This window comes from Lonchura striata, chromosome 2 (genome assembly GCF_050655825.1).
Source record: "Lonchura striata isolate lonStrDom1 chromosome 2, ASM5065582v1, whole genome shotgun sequence".
In the NCBI taxonomy this organism is placed as follows: domain Eukaryota; kingdom Metazoa; phylum Chordata; class Aves; order Passeriformes; family Estrildidae; genus Lonchura; species Lonchura striata.
In genome coordinates, this window is record NC_140704.1 from 5,836,230 (window position 1) to 5,855,902 (window position 19,673).

Sequence of the window (19,673 nt, forward strand, 5' to 3'; positions counted from 1 at the left end):
TAAGTTTCACCTCAGCGTGAGGAAGAACTTTACATCGACAGTGGCAGAGCACTGGAACAGGGAGGTCACAGTTTTCCCTCTCTGGAGACATTCCAAACCCACCTGGACACATTCCTGTGTCAGCTGCTCCAGGTGATGCTGCCTGGGTGATGTGCAGAGGATCCTTCCATCCCAAACAATTCAGTGACCCTGTGACAGCCCAGCCCCTCAGCAATGACCAGGGACATTTTCAACCAGACCAGGCTGCTCAGAGCTCCATCCAAGCTGACCTTGAATGCTTCCAAGAATGGGGAATCCACCACCTCTCTGAGCAGCCTGTGCCTGTACCTCACCACCCTCACTGTAAAACATTTCTTCCTTATATATACTTTAAATCAACCCTCTTTTGGTTTAAAACCATTCCTCCTTGTCCTATCACAACAGGATGATTGTCCTCATCTTCCTTACAAGTCCCCTTTAGGAACTGGAAGGTCACCGGAAGATCTCTCCTCACTAAACAGGAAGATTGTGCTATGGGGTTGGCTTTAGTCAATATAGGGTGATGTTACATTGGGCTTCTATTCAAGAAAACCACCAGCCTGATTGCCATTTTTCCTTCCCAAATGTCTGATAATGTTCATATTTGCTTCATATCCATCCAAACTACGCATTTTCAACCCAGCACCAAGCCAGAGGCAATGTTTTTCTGAAAACAAAAAGGATCAGTTTAGCAATGGAAAACACCAGAAAATAAGGATTTCATGGTCACATCATCACTTAACTGCAGGCAGCTTTCCTGGACAGGTCTGGCCATGCTTCAGTGTGGCTGAGGGCATCATCATACCTCATGTGGGGATTACAGACCTCAGTGTGGTGCTATGAGTACAGGGAACTCAGGCTTTTTTTTTTTTTTTTTTTTTTTTTTTTTTTTTTTTTTTTTTCTTGGTTAAGTTCCCATGCCTTTGCTTCTGGCAGTTGCAGCTACATTGCTGGACTGTCATGATACAGCTTCACATGCACATATTGCCCTGTGTGAACAGGTCTTTGCTAGGAGTGATAAGGAGCGTCACCACAGTGTTACAAGAGGCAACACACTCAAAAGGGAAACTAAATACTACTACTACTACTACTACTAATAATAATAATAATAATAATAGGACAGAGGTTGCCCAGAGATGTTATGGATGTCATCTCTGGAGGTGTTCAAGGTCAGATTGGATGGGGCTTTGAGCAACCTGGTCTAGTGGAAGGTGCCCCTTAGCAGGGGAGTTGGAACTGGATGATCTTTAAAGTCTCTTCCAACCCAAACCATGCTATGATTCTGTGAATTTGAGATAACTCCCACTTCTCTTTGGAACTGTTTATAAGTGATGGGTGGTAGAGGCAGGCCTCAGCAATGCCTCTGCAGGGACTTTTTAGGGATTTTAGGTAGCAGAAATACCATTGAAACACTAAAAACACTCAACTACACAGAAGGAAATCCTCCAGCTAGATGCCAAAGACAATAAAATAACAATGAGTTTTAATGTCACACCAACGAGGGAAACAGTTATTTGTAATTTACTGTTTATTTTCATATACAAAAAGATAAACTTGAAATAGTTCTTTCTAGGTTTTTTTTCCTCCTATTTGTTGGGGTGTAGCTGCTTCACACAGGGCAAATACTACATTCATACTGGTTTATTCGGACACCCAGTGCAAAGCTGAAGCAGCAAAACTCCAACTTGGCAGATCTAATTTCAAACTTGAGACTCTTTCTAAAATACCACAGTAAAAAGGAACAAAGATCCACTGCAAATTCATGAACTATGATACAATGTTCTTTCCAAAATGTCTTCATTTCATAACTGCAATACAATGGATGTCTGCATTAGGCCATTTTATACACACATTTTATATATGTATACTTCTGCAGAATATATATATATAAAATGTACATATATAAAAATCAGCACACTTCAATCCAAAAGGGGTTACAGCAACGAGCTTAACTCTCTATACTTTTTTCTTTAACAGGATACTTTAGTATAACTTTTGTTAACTCAGTAGTACAAGCTATCTCTGTTCTACATTTTTATAGCTACAAGAGTGAAATATAACCTACAACATTTACATTTCACATATCTTGGTATACAAACAGTACTTAGTGAATTTGAGCCAAGGACCAAAAGACTCTTTAAAAATTATTTCACCATCTGATAGAGCTTCCTGTAATTTACACTCAGCCTATTCTGCAATCTTCTAAATCATTTAATCTCATAGTTTGAGTTTAAATCCATTCCAACTGGAAATCCTGGAGAAACAGGTTACTGCAAACTCTTATGTATACTCTATATATACAAGTTAAGTAACACAGCGTAATAAGACTTAGCTATTTATCCTAAAACTGATATACACATATTTCACTACGCTAGACAAGTCTTAGGATTTTCTTTTCTCTTTAAATAAAGCACAAATTTAGAAGTAGCTGGTAAAACTTACAATAGGATGGTTATAAAATGACAAATGGTTAGGGTGAGATTTCTTCCTGCTGGTGCCAAAACATTTTCTTGTGAGTTTTTGTACTATGCTGTGTTGTTTAACTGTATGCATCTAATGTTACATGCAGAAAGCTCTTTCCACAAGAATTGACATCAAACTGTACTTATGTCAACTTTACAGTACAAAATTTGTCAAACTTAAGGACGAATGTGAAAATATTAACAGGTGAAAGATCAGGCTTTCAACTCTATCATGAGGATCATGCAGAATTCATAAGCAGATAGTTTGAACAGATTGACAATGGCATTGTGCAGGCTTATGGCATAGAATTGAGGCCAAAAATGTTACTTAGTTTGCAGTAACCACCTCCTTCAATCCTCACCCACTACGAGATTGATTTTTGCATCATAGTTATTCCATTGGAAGGCCAGCAGCATTGCAAAATATCACCTCCTGGGAGATTTGAGTACTTTGATTTACCAGAGATAATAATCATCAATAGCCATAGAAACATTAGGCAGTTGAGGAAAAAAAAAATATGAGGAAAGGGAATATCGTGTTCTCTTCCTTTAGTAATCGTAAATTAATTACTATCCATTCATTACCAGTAATTAAATGAATTACTAGCAATGGTAAATTCATTAGTATTTGGAAAGCTACAGGAAAGCTACAATGATGTCCAAGTAAAATACAGACTAATGTTGCAGCAACTACATGGATACATTTTTTTAAAAAAACAGACATTTGGGAAGGCAACACATAAAATAAAATGGTAATTTTAAAAATGGTCCCACTTTTATTTTTCCCCCCAAAATATAGCCTGAACATAATTCTCTTCAGCAAAGTACCATTAAGAAGTTGCTGTAGGTGAAAGTCTGATTTTATAAGTTGGTTCTTGGGAGTAGGTATTTGGAAAAGGAAAGGGCCAGAAAAGTTTTCAGTCTTGCCAACAGATTTTTTGCTATCCATAAAGTTGCTAAGTCCACTTTCCAAAGCTATGAGATGCTCCGATCCCCTCCTCTTCTGTCATGGCTAGATTTTTGGTCTTGATTGTTTTTTGGAATTTATTTTGGTGTTTTAACACATGTGGCAATGCAGAGATGGCAGTGACTACTGAATTAGGATTTTAATTGACTAGGATGGTTACTGGTTAAACTTCAGTTCCTCAAAACACTGGAATATTGAGTGAAATATGGCCTTCCTTTTCACAAAAACAGAAGCTATGGAATTTTACTAGAACATGTTTGTTTTGCAATACCAACCTTATTGGAATGTTATAAACTGAGTTTTTGTTTATTTTAACAACTGGAAAGACTAAGACTTCTGTTTCAAAATGGGCCAAAAAATTGCAGAAGTGGTGTTTTAGTCATATCATCTGCCCCATTAAAATACTGAAATAAAAGGCTAATAAAGGAAGCACCTTTTAGAAAACACTTTTTCTTTGTAGAGACCCAGCACAATGCCATTATAGAGCTTCAGAAAAGCCCTTTTGGTTTCAGTGTTGGAATACAAAATAAGTTTTGTTTTTTTCCTTCAGTCCTTGGGGATCACTTTCCATTTACATATATGTATCATATATATACATGTATATATGTATATGATACATACATATAAACACCTATATAGAGCAAGGTTCCTGTTTGTGTATGTTACAATATTGTAGTATCAAGGCGAATCCAGATAGCAACACTGTTTAACATGAGGTTTGAGGTAATTGGTTCTTGAAATACCTGGATCACAGACTGCATCCAGAAATGACAGCTGGGCAATGAAAAGTGTGGTTTTTTTCAGACAGAGATAAAAAAATAAAACTAGTAAAAGAAAAAGAAAGCTTACAGCAGTTGCTTTTACATGGAAAAATAAAGGCACAACAGAATAGCATTACATTTCAGAACATCTGGATGGACATAACACAAGTATGATCTCTTTCTGTGGAAGTGTCCTGACAAAAAGCATTGCTGCTCATTCCATAGGCTACTACTTCAGTCAGGGAACTGAGTGTCACCCTAAAACGAGTCATAAAAAAGGAAGTCCCATGTAAATAAGGGACCAGGTGTGCTTAGAAAGTGTTCCAGGAAACACACACACTCTTGTGGTCACACAGGATTGGATGGAAACTCTCCTCCTGGTTTCCACAGGGCTAGGACTTCACCCGAACACAGCTGAGGGACTCGGTAATTGCAGGAGTCTGCTTGAATTAGTGAGCACTAATTGCAAAAGGCACACTGTCAAACCAGCTCCAAGGCAGTGCCATGTGTTGTTTGGTTTAAAGCTTTTTTCAGTACCTCTCACCCACTGACTCTGTACTATCATGTCTGAGAGGACTAAAAAGACTGCAGTGAATTTTAAGTACAATTGAAAATTAGGTTACACCTCCCCCCCCCCAATTCTTTTCTTTAATACTTTTAGAATACCTTGGATTGCTTACACAGATTTGGGAAGTTCTTTCTCTTAGCAGGACTTTGGACATGACAGTGCTCTTTTTCTTTAGTGCCTCCGACACAGACTATTAAATCTGATTTTGGGAACACAGAGGACATAGCTGTGTGTTCTGGTGAAGCCTGATTAGTCGTGTCACTTCAGAGAGAAGGAATTTCTAGGAACTGGTTTTATCAGGATTCCACTGGCAACAGCTCCTTACAGATCATATTGTCAGTGCAGCAGACACAGCTGCTGTGAGCGGATACGGCAGCGAGCAAGATCAGCCTGGCTATTTGGCCTCGGTAAATTCTTAACACCCTGACTTCACAACTCACTGCAGCACCACAGCATATGCCAAAAGACACACTGCCCACACATGGCTACTCGCATGAACACGTGAAAAATTCCTCCCAGGTTAACTGAAGATGGCTATACAAAAGCAATAAGCATCTTTAGCAGAAGGGATGTGGCATGCAAGATAACCTAAACATATACTCAGTGCTGTCCTCAAAGCATGTCCAAGTACATCCAACTTGCTCCTCAAACTGTTTTCAGGCTACACTTGTTCTATCCTCTAGACTTTGATGTAGTGCACACTTAATTTAAACATTATATATATATTTCTGTATTTATTTGCTGTGCATACACAGACCTTTCTCCCTTTTCCCTGCAGAAACATATTAGACATTACAAAAATAATTTGTGGTATAAAAGAATTCTCACACAATGTAGAATTTTTGTTTGTATATGTAACTAAAATATATATATATATTTCCAAAAGTAAAAAAGTCAAAATGTCCTTATTTTCCTCTATTATATAGTCTATTTTATTTACAATGTTACCAAACAATATCCTGTATGTAAAAGTGACAAAAGTTTGTGGGACGCTTCCTGCTTAGCAACTTCCCAAGAGGAGTGTGGCTTGAAGAGGACTGCAACAACAGCACTGTCTCATTTTATCACCCAGCACCTTCCTCTGCACTACGAGTTCCTTCCATGCTAAGTGAAACTAGACCTTTTCCCTGCAAAGCAGGGCAAGCTTTGACACTCTGCCTAGGAAGTGGTACAAGAGGAATAAAACGTTTCAGTGCTGCGATGTTAAGGGGGAATCAGGATTCCTAACAGCCAGGCCTGACCCAGCCAGCCTGGAAATGTCTGCTTCCACTGAAACCACTGACTTCAAGTGGGAACAGCAGGGAGTCAGGAGACCCAAGGAAAACACAGGGGAGTTGCTGGGGGGCACACACAGACCTTCTCTTCAAAACAAAGACCTCTGCACTTCCATAGGTGTAACTGTCTAGCACATAAAGAGAATTTCAGTTGAAGAATAGAAAGTGGGTTATTTTTGTCTTAAATAGAGATTTCTTAATGATCAGAACCAGCTAAAATCCTTAATGAATAGGCCTGGTATTACTTAATTGATAGTTAGGCTGGTTTATAGCCACCTCTTATAAAATGCATGTATATTTCAATATAAGTCATATACAATTTCCAGCCTTGCTGTATTAATGCAGTTTCATCAGCAAGTCACAGCTCTACCACCTCAAAAAAACACCCCAGTTTTAGTTCCTGTGGTATTTCCAGTTTAAAAACGTGAAGTCAAATTTTCTGCACCTAGAAAACCAGTCCAGCCAGTTCAATAAATACATAAAAGGGAGTTCCACCAGAGGGATGTGGAATCCTGGCTCCTAAAGTCAAGGAGAATTTTTACTCAGGATATTCAGTGTTAATATTCACCTAAGAACTTCCATATGAGAGAGGGAGGTGACCAATTAAATTCTCCAGACAAATTTTTGAACAGCTGCTTCCTCTAAGTCTGAATGGGAAGTGAAATTCAGTGCTTGGGAAGCAATGTAAGAGGTGTTGTCACCGTCTTATTCAAGGGAGTGTTAAAAGGAAAAGAGCTGCAGTTGCTTATGACATCTACACCTATGGATGTGCCCAATTCCTGACTTGGAAAAGCCTCTGCAGTACCAAACAGAACTAAAATCATGTTGTCAATGAGAGTTCAAATGGATTAGAGGTGAGGAAACTACTTGCTTGACAGCTCAACTGTTGAAAGACCATCAAGTTAATCAGAGCTTGTCTTTGTTAACAAAATAAATAAATACCAGTTTAAAAAACAGCTTTATCCAAATTGGTACACATTATAAGATCAGGATTTCCTTCTATGCTGCAATAGCAAGACACACGTACCTACATACATATAAAACTTGTTACCCAGCACACACCCAATTTGGAAATTCTTTTTCCAATCAGTTTCTGAGTCCTGCTGACAAGATGATCTATAAGGAACCATTACACCAGGAAGATGTAACACTTTACAATCAACATTCGGTCAAGGTTTGTATGGTCGTGCAGTTCCCCGCAGTAAGATAAGCTACATGTGAGAATTTGTGTTTATGCTTTCTCAAAAGAGAAGATTTCAGACACTGTTTAATAGGCTATTAAAATAATATGGCACTTTCAATAAATACTTTAAAGCTTCTTAAAGAAATCAGGATAAAAAAGCAACTGCTGTAATGAGCCTGTTTTAGCTATAATACGTAATGCTGAAGGAAAAAAATCCAGAAGAGCAAACAGATATTAACAGTTCAAAGACAGTACAGCTTTTTTTCTTTCTGCAGCAATAGGAACTGGCTCCCATTCCCTGGGAAAAGGGAGTGAGCCCACCTCGAAACAAGTATTCACTCAGTCTTAAATTAACTGCTCTACGCTCCACCCCAACCCTTACATCACTTCACTTCTAAGACATAGTCACATTTTCATATAAATCTCAGTGCAGAAATGTATTAAACATGAAAAATACTGATCCTGCAAACATTTACAACCACACTTAACATTAAGTGAGTGCCTAATGTCATGACACCAGAAGAGCTACCTACACCCTCAATGCTAAGCATAGGTACGTTGCAGCATCAGGCCCAAAGGTGCCAATGGCCACCAGGGACATTGGCTGGGTCAAAATGGTATCATTCTGTCTGGTTTTGTCAAGGTTTTCTCAACAGAAGCACATCAAGAAACAGAAACTTTCAAACCTACGCACGGAAACACAGTTACATGTGTGTACACACTAATACGCAATATACATTCAGTAACTTGAAAGAATAGGTTAAGACTTTATTCAGATAGACAAATTAAGGCAATTCTCTTAATGTCTCTTCAAGATAAAGGACCATGTCCTCATTTGTGACCTCTAGGTTTTAAAGCTATACTTTTCAAGAAATATATTTCAATTTTTTTTTTTATATTTTCTCCAATTAGCAGTTTTGTTTGCTTAATAAATTATATCTGTGCAAGAGTGCACACTGATAATTTGGCAGTGGAGAGAAGTCCAATTCCTTTATATATAATACAGACTTTTTACATTTCCATTACAGGGTGATTAGTTTAGGACTGCATTTTGGCTTAACACAAAGAAAAATTTAGAAGATCTGGCCATCCAATGGACATAACTTTGTCAGTCTAGCAAGACACAGAACTCATGTTATATTCAAAGTAAAAAAAAAAAAAAAAAGAAAAAATTTAAAAAAGAAAAGAAAAAGAAAAAAAAAGATGTACTGTCATTTCACTAAAACAGACCAAAGGAAAAAAAAAAACAAAACAAAAAAAAACACAGAATGGAAACATCCTTCACAAATAAGAGTGAATAATGCCCAGGTACCTTATATAGGCAGTTATTCCACAACTGTATACAGTTATTTACAATGGTGCTTTATTAAACAAAACAACAAAAAAATGGTAGCACTTCCTAAAAGATTTTGGAACTTTTTTTCTTTTTTTAATTTTTTTAAAACTCCCTTGTCATAAAAGCCAACTTACATTAAAATATACTTACTACAAGACAACACAACTAACAAAATATATAATAAAACTCATACAAGTAGAAAATTCTGAGGTATTTCTGGTTTGAGGTGGTCTGTGGTCATGAAGTTTTTAATTTTTTTTTTCAGTTTAAACCTCGGAAGCCACGTAACGTGTGTGTGTGTGTATGTTTTGTGTTTGGTTTTTTTTTTTTTTAAGTTTTTTCTTTTTTTAAACATTGCATGTTTTGCAAATTAAAAAAATATTTCATGTTGAATCAGCAGCATTAGGAACATTCACTGACTAGAGCGAGTTTATGGCATAATAAGAGTAACGGTATTTTCAAATATGCACCACTTTAAGACGAAAGAGTTTCATCACAGAGTAAGGAGAAAGCAGCGTCAAAGAAACCAGTGGGAGAGGTGCTGTGGGAATCACTGCTGCTGCCGAGCTGCCTCAGCTCCCTGCAGCCAGGCAGCTCTCAGGCTTCTCAGGAGCTGCAGGAGCCAGCTGCCACCATTCACTCCCCCAGTCTCAAATTAATAAGGAAAAAAATGTATATACCCAAGTTTTCACCCTTTTCCTCTTTCCACTGTCTGCACCGTTAGCTTGGGCTGAAAGATAATCAGTCGAAGGCTAAATTGTCTCAACTGATTCATACTTAAAATGAGATGCAAAAATTTTCTCATCTTCCAGTATTTTACCAAAGTGCTTCTGAAATCACACTTCCCCACCTGTCCTGATGACATTGAAAGCATCCTTCCTGCTACTACCTGGAAATGAAAAATAAAAGTTAATAGTCCTGGTTTGTTCTTTTACCACCCAACCCCAGAATCTGGAGGAAGAAACAAGTGCCTGTCTTCCAACCACTGCCTCTTTAACTCCGCTTTCTCCATACGCTGCAGCCGTAAATACTCTGCCCAGAAATGTCCTTTCCCTCCTCTAATGGTTACCTGAGAAGTAGCTCCATAGCAAATGATGTTTCCCCAAATGCTGCCAAGTCCAACGTCACTCTCCCCACCCCTATTCTACGCTCCCCCCTTCAATTATACCATCAAGAATTAACATTCTCTGCCCAGTTACTTTTTTTTTTCCCATGTTACAATGACACCCGTTAGATCCGTAAAAGACACATCTGCTGTTTTTTTCTGAAGCTCACTTCCAAAAAAAAACTAAAAAAAAAAATAAAAAAGAAACTGAACCCAAAACCAACATGGGGAAAAAATGCTTTTGAGGAAGGTGTGTTCTTTACATAACAGTCTTAAGTTTCCTCCACAGTTTGCAGCATTGCGTTTTCAAAGGTGGTAGGTGGTTTTCCTTTATGTCACATAAGCTTTATGTCACAGATGCTCCGCTCAGAAGACAAACTGATAAAGAGAAACCCAGAAAACTGAATAAAATAAAAACAACTGAAGTGAGTTTGTTGAGGTTCTGAGGTACCTGCACCTTTTCTGCATTCATTAGTCGGCACCTGAATGCTTGCTGAAATGTCCATTTTTTTTAATACAGTAGAGCAATGTGCTGGTAAAATTGATCCAATCCAAAAAAATAACAATAATAATAATAATAACAATAATAATAAAAAGTCAAGATAAAATAGCAGCTGCATTCATGGGTTTGTTGAATTTTTGTGAATTTTTTTTTGTACTTTTTTTTTTTTTTCTTTAAACTCTTTTCCTTGTCGCTTTTTTTTGTTTGTTTCAAATCCTCTGAGTCTGGAAAGACAAAAGCGAACCAGGCCCCAGGACTCAGATACTAGACTCTTTGGGTGGCAAGTCCACGTTGGTGACGGACGTCACGATGGAGACGAGGCAGTCCGAGGTAGTGCCGTTGACGGATTTGCGGATCTGCGCGATGCGCTCCTCGACGCAGCCGGCCGAGAGCCGCGCCTCGGCGTCGTGGTCCCAGCACTCTTCGATGGTCACGCAGAGCTGCGCCAGGCCCTGCGGACAGCAACGAGGAGAAAACACCTTCAGCAACGTCACCTGCCCTGGGGGGGCTGTTGGAACCCCAGGCACCGAAAATTTGAAACTTTCTCTACTAATAAATGCTAGCCCCCTAAGGAAACATTGCATTTAACTTAAAGCCATACAAAAAATTCCATCATTAAATAAGTGCGTAGTTCAAGTAAAAATGTGTAACATCACATAATAAAACACCTTCAGCAAAATCACCTGCCCTGGAAGAGGATGTTGGAATCCTAGTCACTGAAATTTTTAAACTTTCTGTAGTCACCGAAAAGTTTAAACTTTCTGTATGAGCAAATGCTAACTCCCTAAGAAAACACTGCATTTAACCTAAAGCCATAAAAAAATTTCCATAATTAAATGATAGAACTAAGATTATAAGTGTGTACTTTAAATAAATAAAAATGTGTAACATCACATAATAAAACACCTCAGCAACGTCACCTGCCCTGGGAGAGGCTGTTGGAACCCCAGTCAGTGAAAATTTTAAACTTTCTGTATGAGCAAATGCTAACTCCCTAAGAAAACACTGCTTTTAACATAAAGCCATAAAAAATTTTCCAAAATTAAATAATAGAACTAAGATTATAAGTGTGTAGTTTAAATAAAAATGTATAACATCGCATAATAATAAGCTTAAAGCTTAGAGTTTTAAAATACAATAATACATATAAAACAAAATAGAGCTTTTAAAACAGAAACTAGTCCTTCTTTACCTTCTTTTTCACCTTCTTCTTCATAAGTAATATTTTGTAATTAAATAAAAAGATCAACATTACAAAACACAAGTAATTAGATATTAAGTTAAAAATAAAAATAATTGAAGTATCATTTCTTAATTAAACAGTTTACCCATTAGAAACCCAATAAAAAAGAAATACATCTCAATTTTTTTACCTTATTAGTAAATACTATAAAACTCACAACTTGCAAAACTATAATATAAATAAAAACTAATAAACATCTAAATCCAAATAAAAATACCATCTCACAATTTAATCCCAACCTTAACAAAAAAACCCCAAAGAATCAACACTAGTGGTGCCCTGTATGAGGATTGAAGTCACAACCTGCAGGATGCCAAAGTGCTTTTTGCTTTTGTATTTCCTTCATACATGTTCATAGCTCTGTAGACTATTGTTGTACAATTATAGAGCTCCTAGCTAACTCCAGCACTTTTCCTACCCTGGTATGCAGAAAGACAAAGAAAATTCCAAAGGCTCCTATCCTATTTTCTTGGAAACCAAGGATGAGCTACCCGCCCAAGACACTTTTTCATATAAGTACAGCTGTTACCAATGTGGGGGCTCCAGAAGACGTTGAACCAAGAGGGGGAATTACCTCATCACCTGTGTTTCTAATTGGGGATTCTTGTTAATTATGCTAATCTGCTAAATTTAGAAAGCTGTATTTGCCCTGTGTGGGGTGGGCATTTTTCCATATCTGCCCCTGGAGGCCTCCAATCAAAGAGTTTTTATATTACCTCCTATGCTAATATTGTCTCAGAAGTGTGTTGTTTTATCTCTATATCTTTAAGGCATCATGGGCACCACCATGTCAGAGGGTGGAGAGGTCCATTCAACACAGCCAATGCTCTAAAAAACCCCTACAAGTATTTTTTCCACAGTATGCCAATTACCATGAGATAAGCTTCAAAAATTACTTTAAATATGTGTTTTCATGGTTTGTTTTAAGCATGTGCTTTCTAAGGCTTGGTCGCATTCTGCCCCAAAAGTGCTTTTTTAAATATCAAAATAAATCCCAAGGTTCAACAGTTGAAGCTTTAAAAGACAGCAAGTATTAAGATTCCCATGATGAAAGTGTGAGAGCTGGCAGCACTGTATCAGTTACTATGAAACCATTTGCTTTGTTTGCAATCGCTTCTCTCGATATTCCCCAAAAACCGGAATTCAACAGTGCTTGAAGAATACAGCTTTTATTTGAACCCTCATTTGAAGTAGTACGCTCATCTTCTTTTACAATCCACAGCTCTCCCTAACTTCTGGGAAATGAGTTAGTACACCTGAGTCTAGCCAAATCTGTAGCAGTTTGGGCAAAATAGAGGCATTTGACTTCTTAGTGAAGCCCAGTGAGATATCATCATCTCTTATCTTCCCGATGTAAGGAAAATCAGCTCTTTTATTAAAAACATGAGCCTGAAATGAACTACCTCTGGGAAACCCACACTGCATTTTGTTTCATTGTCTGCTTGCTTTCACATCTAATTAATTTTTCCTCCATAAACTGCTCCAAGTCTTGCATGGTATCTAGCTTCTGAGGAGTGTGTCTCCAATGGTATGGATAGTTTTCTTTTTCTTTATGAAAGGACTTTATTTTCCATTCTTTCACCATATTAAAGGAGTCCTACTAAAGCACCACACACTCCACATTATTCAGCTTGTTTAGTCTCTAAAAAATGAGAGATAAAAAGAAAAGGGAACATAAAGGTGTTGAGCAATCCCTCATTCCCCAGAGCTGACTCTGCCTAACACTGGGAACACATAACCACATCCTTCATTCCCATCACAAAGGAAAATATTTCCCACTGTTAACCAGGAGGGACGTACGGGATGTTTTAGCCAGTGATCCTTGAACACGGGGCGCATCTTCTTGTGAACCACCACTTCTTGCAGGTCCTCAAGGGATGGGTGCTGACCTATTTCTTCTTCGAAAGGCAGCATGTATTCATCCACTGGACCTGTGGTGCACACAGAGAATCAGGTTAGGGGCAGGAATGGCCTCTGCAGAGCCCCACGCACGAATGAGCTGCAGCTCCGGAGCAACCTCAACCCACTGCAACAAAGCCTGACGTTCACATGTCACTGCAGACAAATGTGATTTACATTCCTCCTGCACAATGGTCTTTGCTGTCCCTGCTGCTTGTCTGGCCATGCATTTTCCACCTCGCTGAGTTACGAATCCGAACCCTCAGCTGGGCCTCTGGATCCCGCCATTTCCTTGAGGAAATTTGCCAGGTAATCCGTGATTTATTTTAATATAAAGAGCAGATCAACTCGTCCTCCCCACAATTTAACACAACAATTCAACACACAATAAGCTAGAGAAAGATTTCAGCATGAGCATAATTCCATTTTAGCACTGACTAACAAGGTTAAGCGTATACAACACTTCTATTTTCTTCCTTTGTGATCTGGTTTGTTCATAGGTTTGAGTCAGCCCTGACACACTGGAGCCAGATGCACTTTGTCCCAAGTACTGGCTCCTAAGCAGAAAATGATTTCTGAATGCTTTAGTTATACCAGTTATGGCTGTGAACTGCCCAGGGCCACGGGAATGAGACAACTGTTATGAGTATCAGTGCAGATGCTGGATGATAGCAGTAACTTCTGCTTATTGAAACATCATTTGGCTTTTGGCAATGTGTAGATGCTCTCTCAGAAGAGCAGCCCAGCCTAACTGATGGGCTTCTCAGGGTGTTCCATGGCACCACTTACGGTTTCTCAGTAGCAAAAAATTACCTGTTTTCAGAGCAGAGATACCGCAAAAGGGTCTTTCCAGACTAAAATAAAGGAGCTGACCACTTCACCTGGTCATGAATTGTGACACCAACAGCACAATGTTTACTCTAAAGAATGAAATCACAATCACTAAAGTGGCTTATCATTATTCTTGTTTACTCAGTGACAGTCACTAAACCAAGCTGAAACACTTGCTCCAATCAGGGTCACTTGTGACTTTGCTTTTCCTCCAAGAGGAACCCAGGCTGTGAAGAGCTGCACTGGTGACCTGCAAGCTAAATGTGCTGTTTACACAACATCACTTCTGAGCTGAAGTGCAGATGAGGCTCAGTGTAACTCCCTGTCATCCAAAAGGAAGTTTTCTCTCTGACTCAGTGGTGCTGTGTGTGGCACCTGGGGTATCTCAGTTGCTTGAATTGGCAAGAGATCACAAAAATGACAGGAAACATGAAAGTGAATATTTGGGGCACCTCAACAGAGAAGGGCAATTCCTACATGAATTATCTGTGTACCACTGTTTTACCCTACTGTGCTCTCAGCTCCCTGCTCCTCCAGCATTTTATCTCATTAGACTGTACATTTCTGAAGATGAGACCTTCTGTTACCACACACTTCTGGGAGGCATTTTAATTATAATCACGCTCCTCAGTCCTACTGCAATGCTAACAAAAACATTTCAAGTCTAGGTGAGGTGCTGTTGTTTTATGAACTTGATATTCAGTTCAGAGCTATACAAGCTCTGAACTATACATATCTATCTCATATCTATACAAGAAGAAAAAAGCTGGAGGCAGCAGCCTTGGAGGTACAATAACATGTGACTGCTTTTCTGTCCTGCAAATGGCAAGGGTCACTAAAGGACAGGTGTGCTGATTGGACAGAAAAGATGCCCCACTTCACAGCATCGTTTTGGGATTAAAAAAAAAGAGAATAAAGAAGACACCATGAAGTTCATACTTTTAGATCCTTCAGGAGAAAGTGAGATCTTCCAAAGCTGTAAATGAAACAACAAACCTAGCCTACTGCTGAGAAGAGAGCTTGACCAGAAAAAGTCAAAGATCAATAACTAATGACTTATGATAGCAGGGAAACAGGCTTGCTGACCCAGGAAGATCCTTCCAGCCCTATGTTCCTGCTATTTCACTAAGCTGCTTTCCATTCAGGCTACCCCACTGCCCTGCATAAGTGAGGTGATAACCAAGCTGGCTGTGTGGCTCTTCTCAGGAGCCCAAGGCATGCCCTGGTCACAGACAGAAATGTGGAGTGCCACTGAGAGCAGCACAGAGCAGGCTGAGAGTAAAGAACACCCATCCTGTAGGCATCATCTTCTCCCTCTGATTTCTCAGCAATCTGCAAGGTAACCAACATAGTAAAAAGTACTTTGAGACTTGAGTACTTACAAAGGTTATTATATACAGAGAGTAACACCTTATGTTAAAAAAAAGGAAAAAGAGGTTAGCTGCTTTTAATAAAAATATGCCATTGATTTTTTTTTTTTTTTTAAACAGAGACAGATCCATTCTTTGGACAACTAAACCACACTGAAACAAAACCTTCCTCAGGGAAAAGAGGATCTTTATTCTTACCATCAACTGCTCTACATCTGGAGACTAGCTCCCACAGCACCAGTCCCATTGCATACATGTCTATTCTCAGGAAGGCGTCTCGTTGGAAGTTGATTGCTCCCTCCAGCACTTCAGGAGCCATGTACCTCCTTGTTCCCACCTACAGAGCAAAAACACAGCTCCAGTTACATTTGGCCCCCTCAGCTTCTGCTGGTTGGAGGTGAGTTAAGCTGGTTTCATGAGCCTGGAGGCCACTGCTGCTAAAGGTGCACCTTGCTTGAGAAACAAGCAAAGGGGACCTGTTTCTTCTGACACAGATTCTCCTTAAGATCACTTGAGTCCAGATGAGCAACATAAAAGAGGAAGCCAAAGTGCAAGGCTGGTCTTGCATACACTGCAGGTCTGCATCCCGCTGCATGTTGCTCCAGCAGCACACCCTGCATGAGGAAATGCTGCCTTTGGAGACACACAGAACACCCTGAGGTCAAGTCTGGCTTGGTTATACTAACTGTTGAAAGTTCAATCCTCTTTCACTCAAAAACCCCCCTAAAAAAAACAACAAAAAACTCCAACCCCCTGGATAAACAAAAACAGAACCAAAAAAACCAGAAAAGAGAAAAAATTATATATCCTGAAATAGTAGGAAAAGGTGTTGGTTTGACAACCCTAAATAAAACAAGTCTCCTGCATCCACAGAAGTAGTAAAATGTGAACCCTGGCTTGCCATGGTTTGGAAAAGACCTCCCCTTGTTTTGAGGGAATAGGCATTATAGTGCCTCCATTGTTATGTTTAGTACCGTTCATAATGTAGGAGAGTAGACAGAACAGCAAGGGGAAAAGAACCTTTCTTGGGAATTGAAACACTTTTAATAATTTCCTTTAAGGAAATTCTCATCTCTTCTTGCTGTTAGCTGAGGTAGTGGGGACATAGTGAAGCCAGGATATGGAAAGATGTGCAAAATACTAGAAAAGTAAAAAAAAATTATGAAAATGAAGAAAACTGAGTAAGGCTAACCCAGAAGAATGTTAATTCCTTCTGAGATAAAAAAAAAAAGGAAGACTACATTGGAGATGGAAATTCAGGAAGCATTGGAGGCACAAGGAGGGGATGATGGACTTGCTGTCCTGGCATGAGAGCAGAAAGAGGGGCTGCTTGCTGCAACACAAAGGCAGAAAATTAAGAACCCATAAAACTGTAGTATATTGTTTACACAGTGCACAGCCAGCTGTGCCAAAGGTCACCCAAGCAGCCAGCCTGGCTGAATTCTTAAAATTAAATCACTAATTTTAGGATTATTAATATTTGTATTGTGGTATCAGTATTAATATTTAGGAGCTTTAATATTTGTGTTATGGCCTATATAAGTGGTATGTGCAGCAGACTCCATAACTAGACATTTTTAAGATTCAGCTGGACTTTCTTGCCTTGCTTTGGTCAAGAAAGATTGGTCCTTGAGTCCCTCCCATCATGGTATTCTGTGATTCTATGATTCTGTGGATATTTATACCGAAACCATAAAGAGACAATGAGCCCTCTGCTTGAAGGAGGAAGCCACCTGACCCCAGAGCTGGGGGGACCTCACCTGCACAGCAGTCAGAAAGCTTGAGCACCCTCCCCACTGACCCAGATTAAAGCAGCTCCCAGAATTTATGTCTAAGCACAAGTTTTTATGGAAAAAATACATATCTCCAAGTGAATTAAATGCATCTACACAAACCAGCCCCCCATTCCAGAGAAGCTATGGCAGGGCCAACTTTTAAAAAAGTTAAAGGTAATGATTACCTGTCCATGAGTGTCCCCTGGAGGTTTTCCAGGTTCAAACCGTACAGCCAGTCCAAAATCAGCTAGCACAGCTGTCAAGTCATTCTTCAGCAAGACATTTTTACTCTTGAAGTCCCTATGGACAAGGCAAGAAGTAAGGGAAGGGTTTATCATGTTGTGTGTCTAAATCACACTGCAGCACACACATTGTCTATAGGTTCAGCAGCTCCCACTAAATCAGCTCCTTTCTTCCTTTCCTTCTTCCTTTCTTCCCCAGAGTCCCAGCATGGCCAGTGCTGCAAACTCGGCTGCTCCTCACTGCCCTTGTCCCCAAAACACGACCAAGCAGCCCTGAGCTGACCAGCATAGAGTCAGCCAAACTCTACAGTGAAATAATCTCAAAGTAAAATCTGATCTGAAGGGGCTCTTTTAATTAGATCAAGCTGTATATAAGGCAGCATTTCTTGCTCCAAGCACCAGTTCTGGACCCCCATCTTCTGGGCCCTTCTCATTCCCAAGAAGAAAACTAAGGCAGGTTAAGGGAGTATATTACTCTTTATCCTAGTAAGGATGTTTGCTCCTATCTACAAAATTAGATCTTTCTGGAAATCAGCAGATGCTGGTGAGACTCTCTCCACCCTGACTACATGCTTCAACAGACTTTTGCCATAGTCATCTATCAGCCTTCTGTTGTAATTGCTGGATTGATCTTCCCTGGAGAATTCAGAGGGTTGGAAAGCAAGCAGGGAAGGGGGTGAGGCCACACAGACACTCTGTCAGGGTCAGAGCAGGCAGCTGACAGGCAGGTGTAAGAATTTGCAGTAGAGATGGTGGCTCTGTGCTTGAAGAGGACATTTGTGTCTCAAATGCAGCAGGATCATTTCAGGGCAGCTCAGGTAAATCTGCAGGGGCTGGGAAGGGTGGGGGCTGGAGGAAAATCACACTGAGATGCCGAACCAGTCAAGCCCTGTTCCCTGGGCTTCCTGCATTTTCATCTGAAAAGGAATGTTTGGCAATCTAATTAAATTACAGACCTTAGACAGCAGATGGCAATTGTCCTGTATGCTCAGCATTATAACTTCCCTATCATCAATTCACTCGGTGACCCTGCTGATTGCAGGACATTGCAGGCCTGCACAAAATAATTAATGAGGGCAGATACGATTGTTCTGCACTAGAGAGACCTGTCAAAATTCTTTGTGAAGAGAGAAACTGCTGGACCATAGAGAAGGGGCTGCTCCCTGCAGCCTCAGATGCCAGAGCATCGGCTCAAAGCACTGCAAGCAAAAATCACCCAGCCCCTGATTCTGAGCTTAAAATATCAGAAGAGAGGATTTATCCTCTCTAAGCTAAACACAGCGTGATGGGCATTTCTGGCTTGAGGATTAAGATGGGGGAAGTGGGTGTGAAGTTGGAGGGCACCATGCAGCCAGTGAACCCCAGCAGAAACCAGCCTCCATCAGCTCTAGGGACTCAGTACAGCTTTGCAGAGCCTCCAAAACATTGGTACCCCTCCATCACACAGAAGAACTGCCTTTCCCACTGTCTGTCATCCCAGAGACTGCCTGCTTCCATGCTATAGCAGTTTCCCCACAGGCTTAGGAAACAGCCATCATCTAATGACATGGATAAACGCCTTTGCTCGTTCAGCTTTAGGGGATTATGCCCTCAGGATGGTCCAGATTGTGCATGAGATTTTTGCAAAGCAGTGTCTCGATGAGGACCACACAGAAATTATCAGACAATCTGCCTGAATGATGTGGTTCCAAGGTGAAATAAGATGTAAACCAGCATTACTGTAGAGCATGTGTTGCTGCTCCTAACCTGCAGTGCCCTTCAGGCATGCAACAGTTAACTCCTACATCTTGATACACGATGCAGGGATTTCCCTTTACAATTCCATTTTCCCCCCCATTTCCATACATTTCCCCATTTTTCCACGCTTTCCTTCCTTCCTTTCACAAACCACCCTGAACTGGCAAGTCTGAGCTACAATGCAAATGTATCCAGGCCAGGGAGAAGAACTTAATTCAAGCCGTGCCAAGTAGATTTCCCATAACATCATATGCATTAGACCATCCTAAAATGGTCACTGCCAAAGAAAAGTGGTGTGAAAAGAATTTTATTTTTTTTTTCAGATAGCGCTTCAGACAAGGGAATACAGAACAAGCAGACTATGAGTAATGGGTGAGTTAATTCGATTGAGACACTGGAG

At 39.9% G+C, this 19,673-nt stretch overlaps 1 protein-coding gene across 2 annotated transcripts in view; it reads right to left on the reverse strand.

Annotated features, from left to right (window-relative positions):
• Positions 1 to 8,577: 8,577 nt before the first annotated feature.
• Positions 8,578 to 19,673, reverse strand: part of ACVR2B (activin A receptor type 2B) — a 99,998-nt gene continuing 88,902 nt past the window's right edge. For both annotated transcript variants that reach the window (XM_021555327.4, XM_085563349.1), the window contains exons 8-11: positions 17,480 to 17,594; positions 15,718 to 15,856; positions 13,220 to 13,350; positions 8,578 to 10,628 (exon numbers count right to left, since the gene is read on the reverse strand). In XM_021555327.4, the coding sequence (XP_021411002.1) occupies positions 10,434 to 10,628; positions 13,220 to 13,350; positions 15,718 to 15,856; positions 17,480 to 17,594 (580 nt within the window). In that variant the 3' untranslated portion in view covers positions 8,578 to 10,433. The remainder of the gene's footprint in view (positions 10,629 to 13,219; positions 13,351 to 15,717; positions 15,857 to 17,479; positions 17,595 to 19,673) is intronic.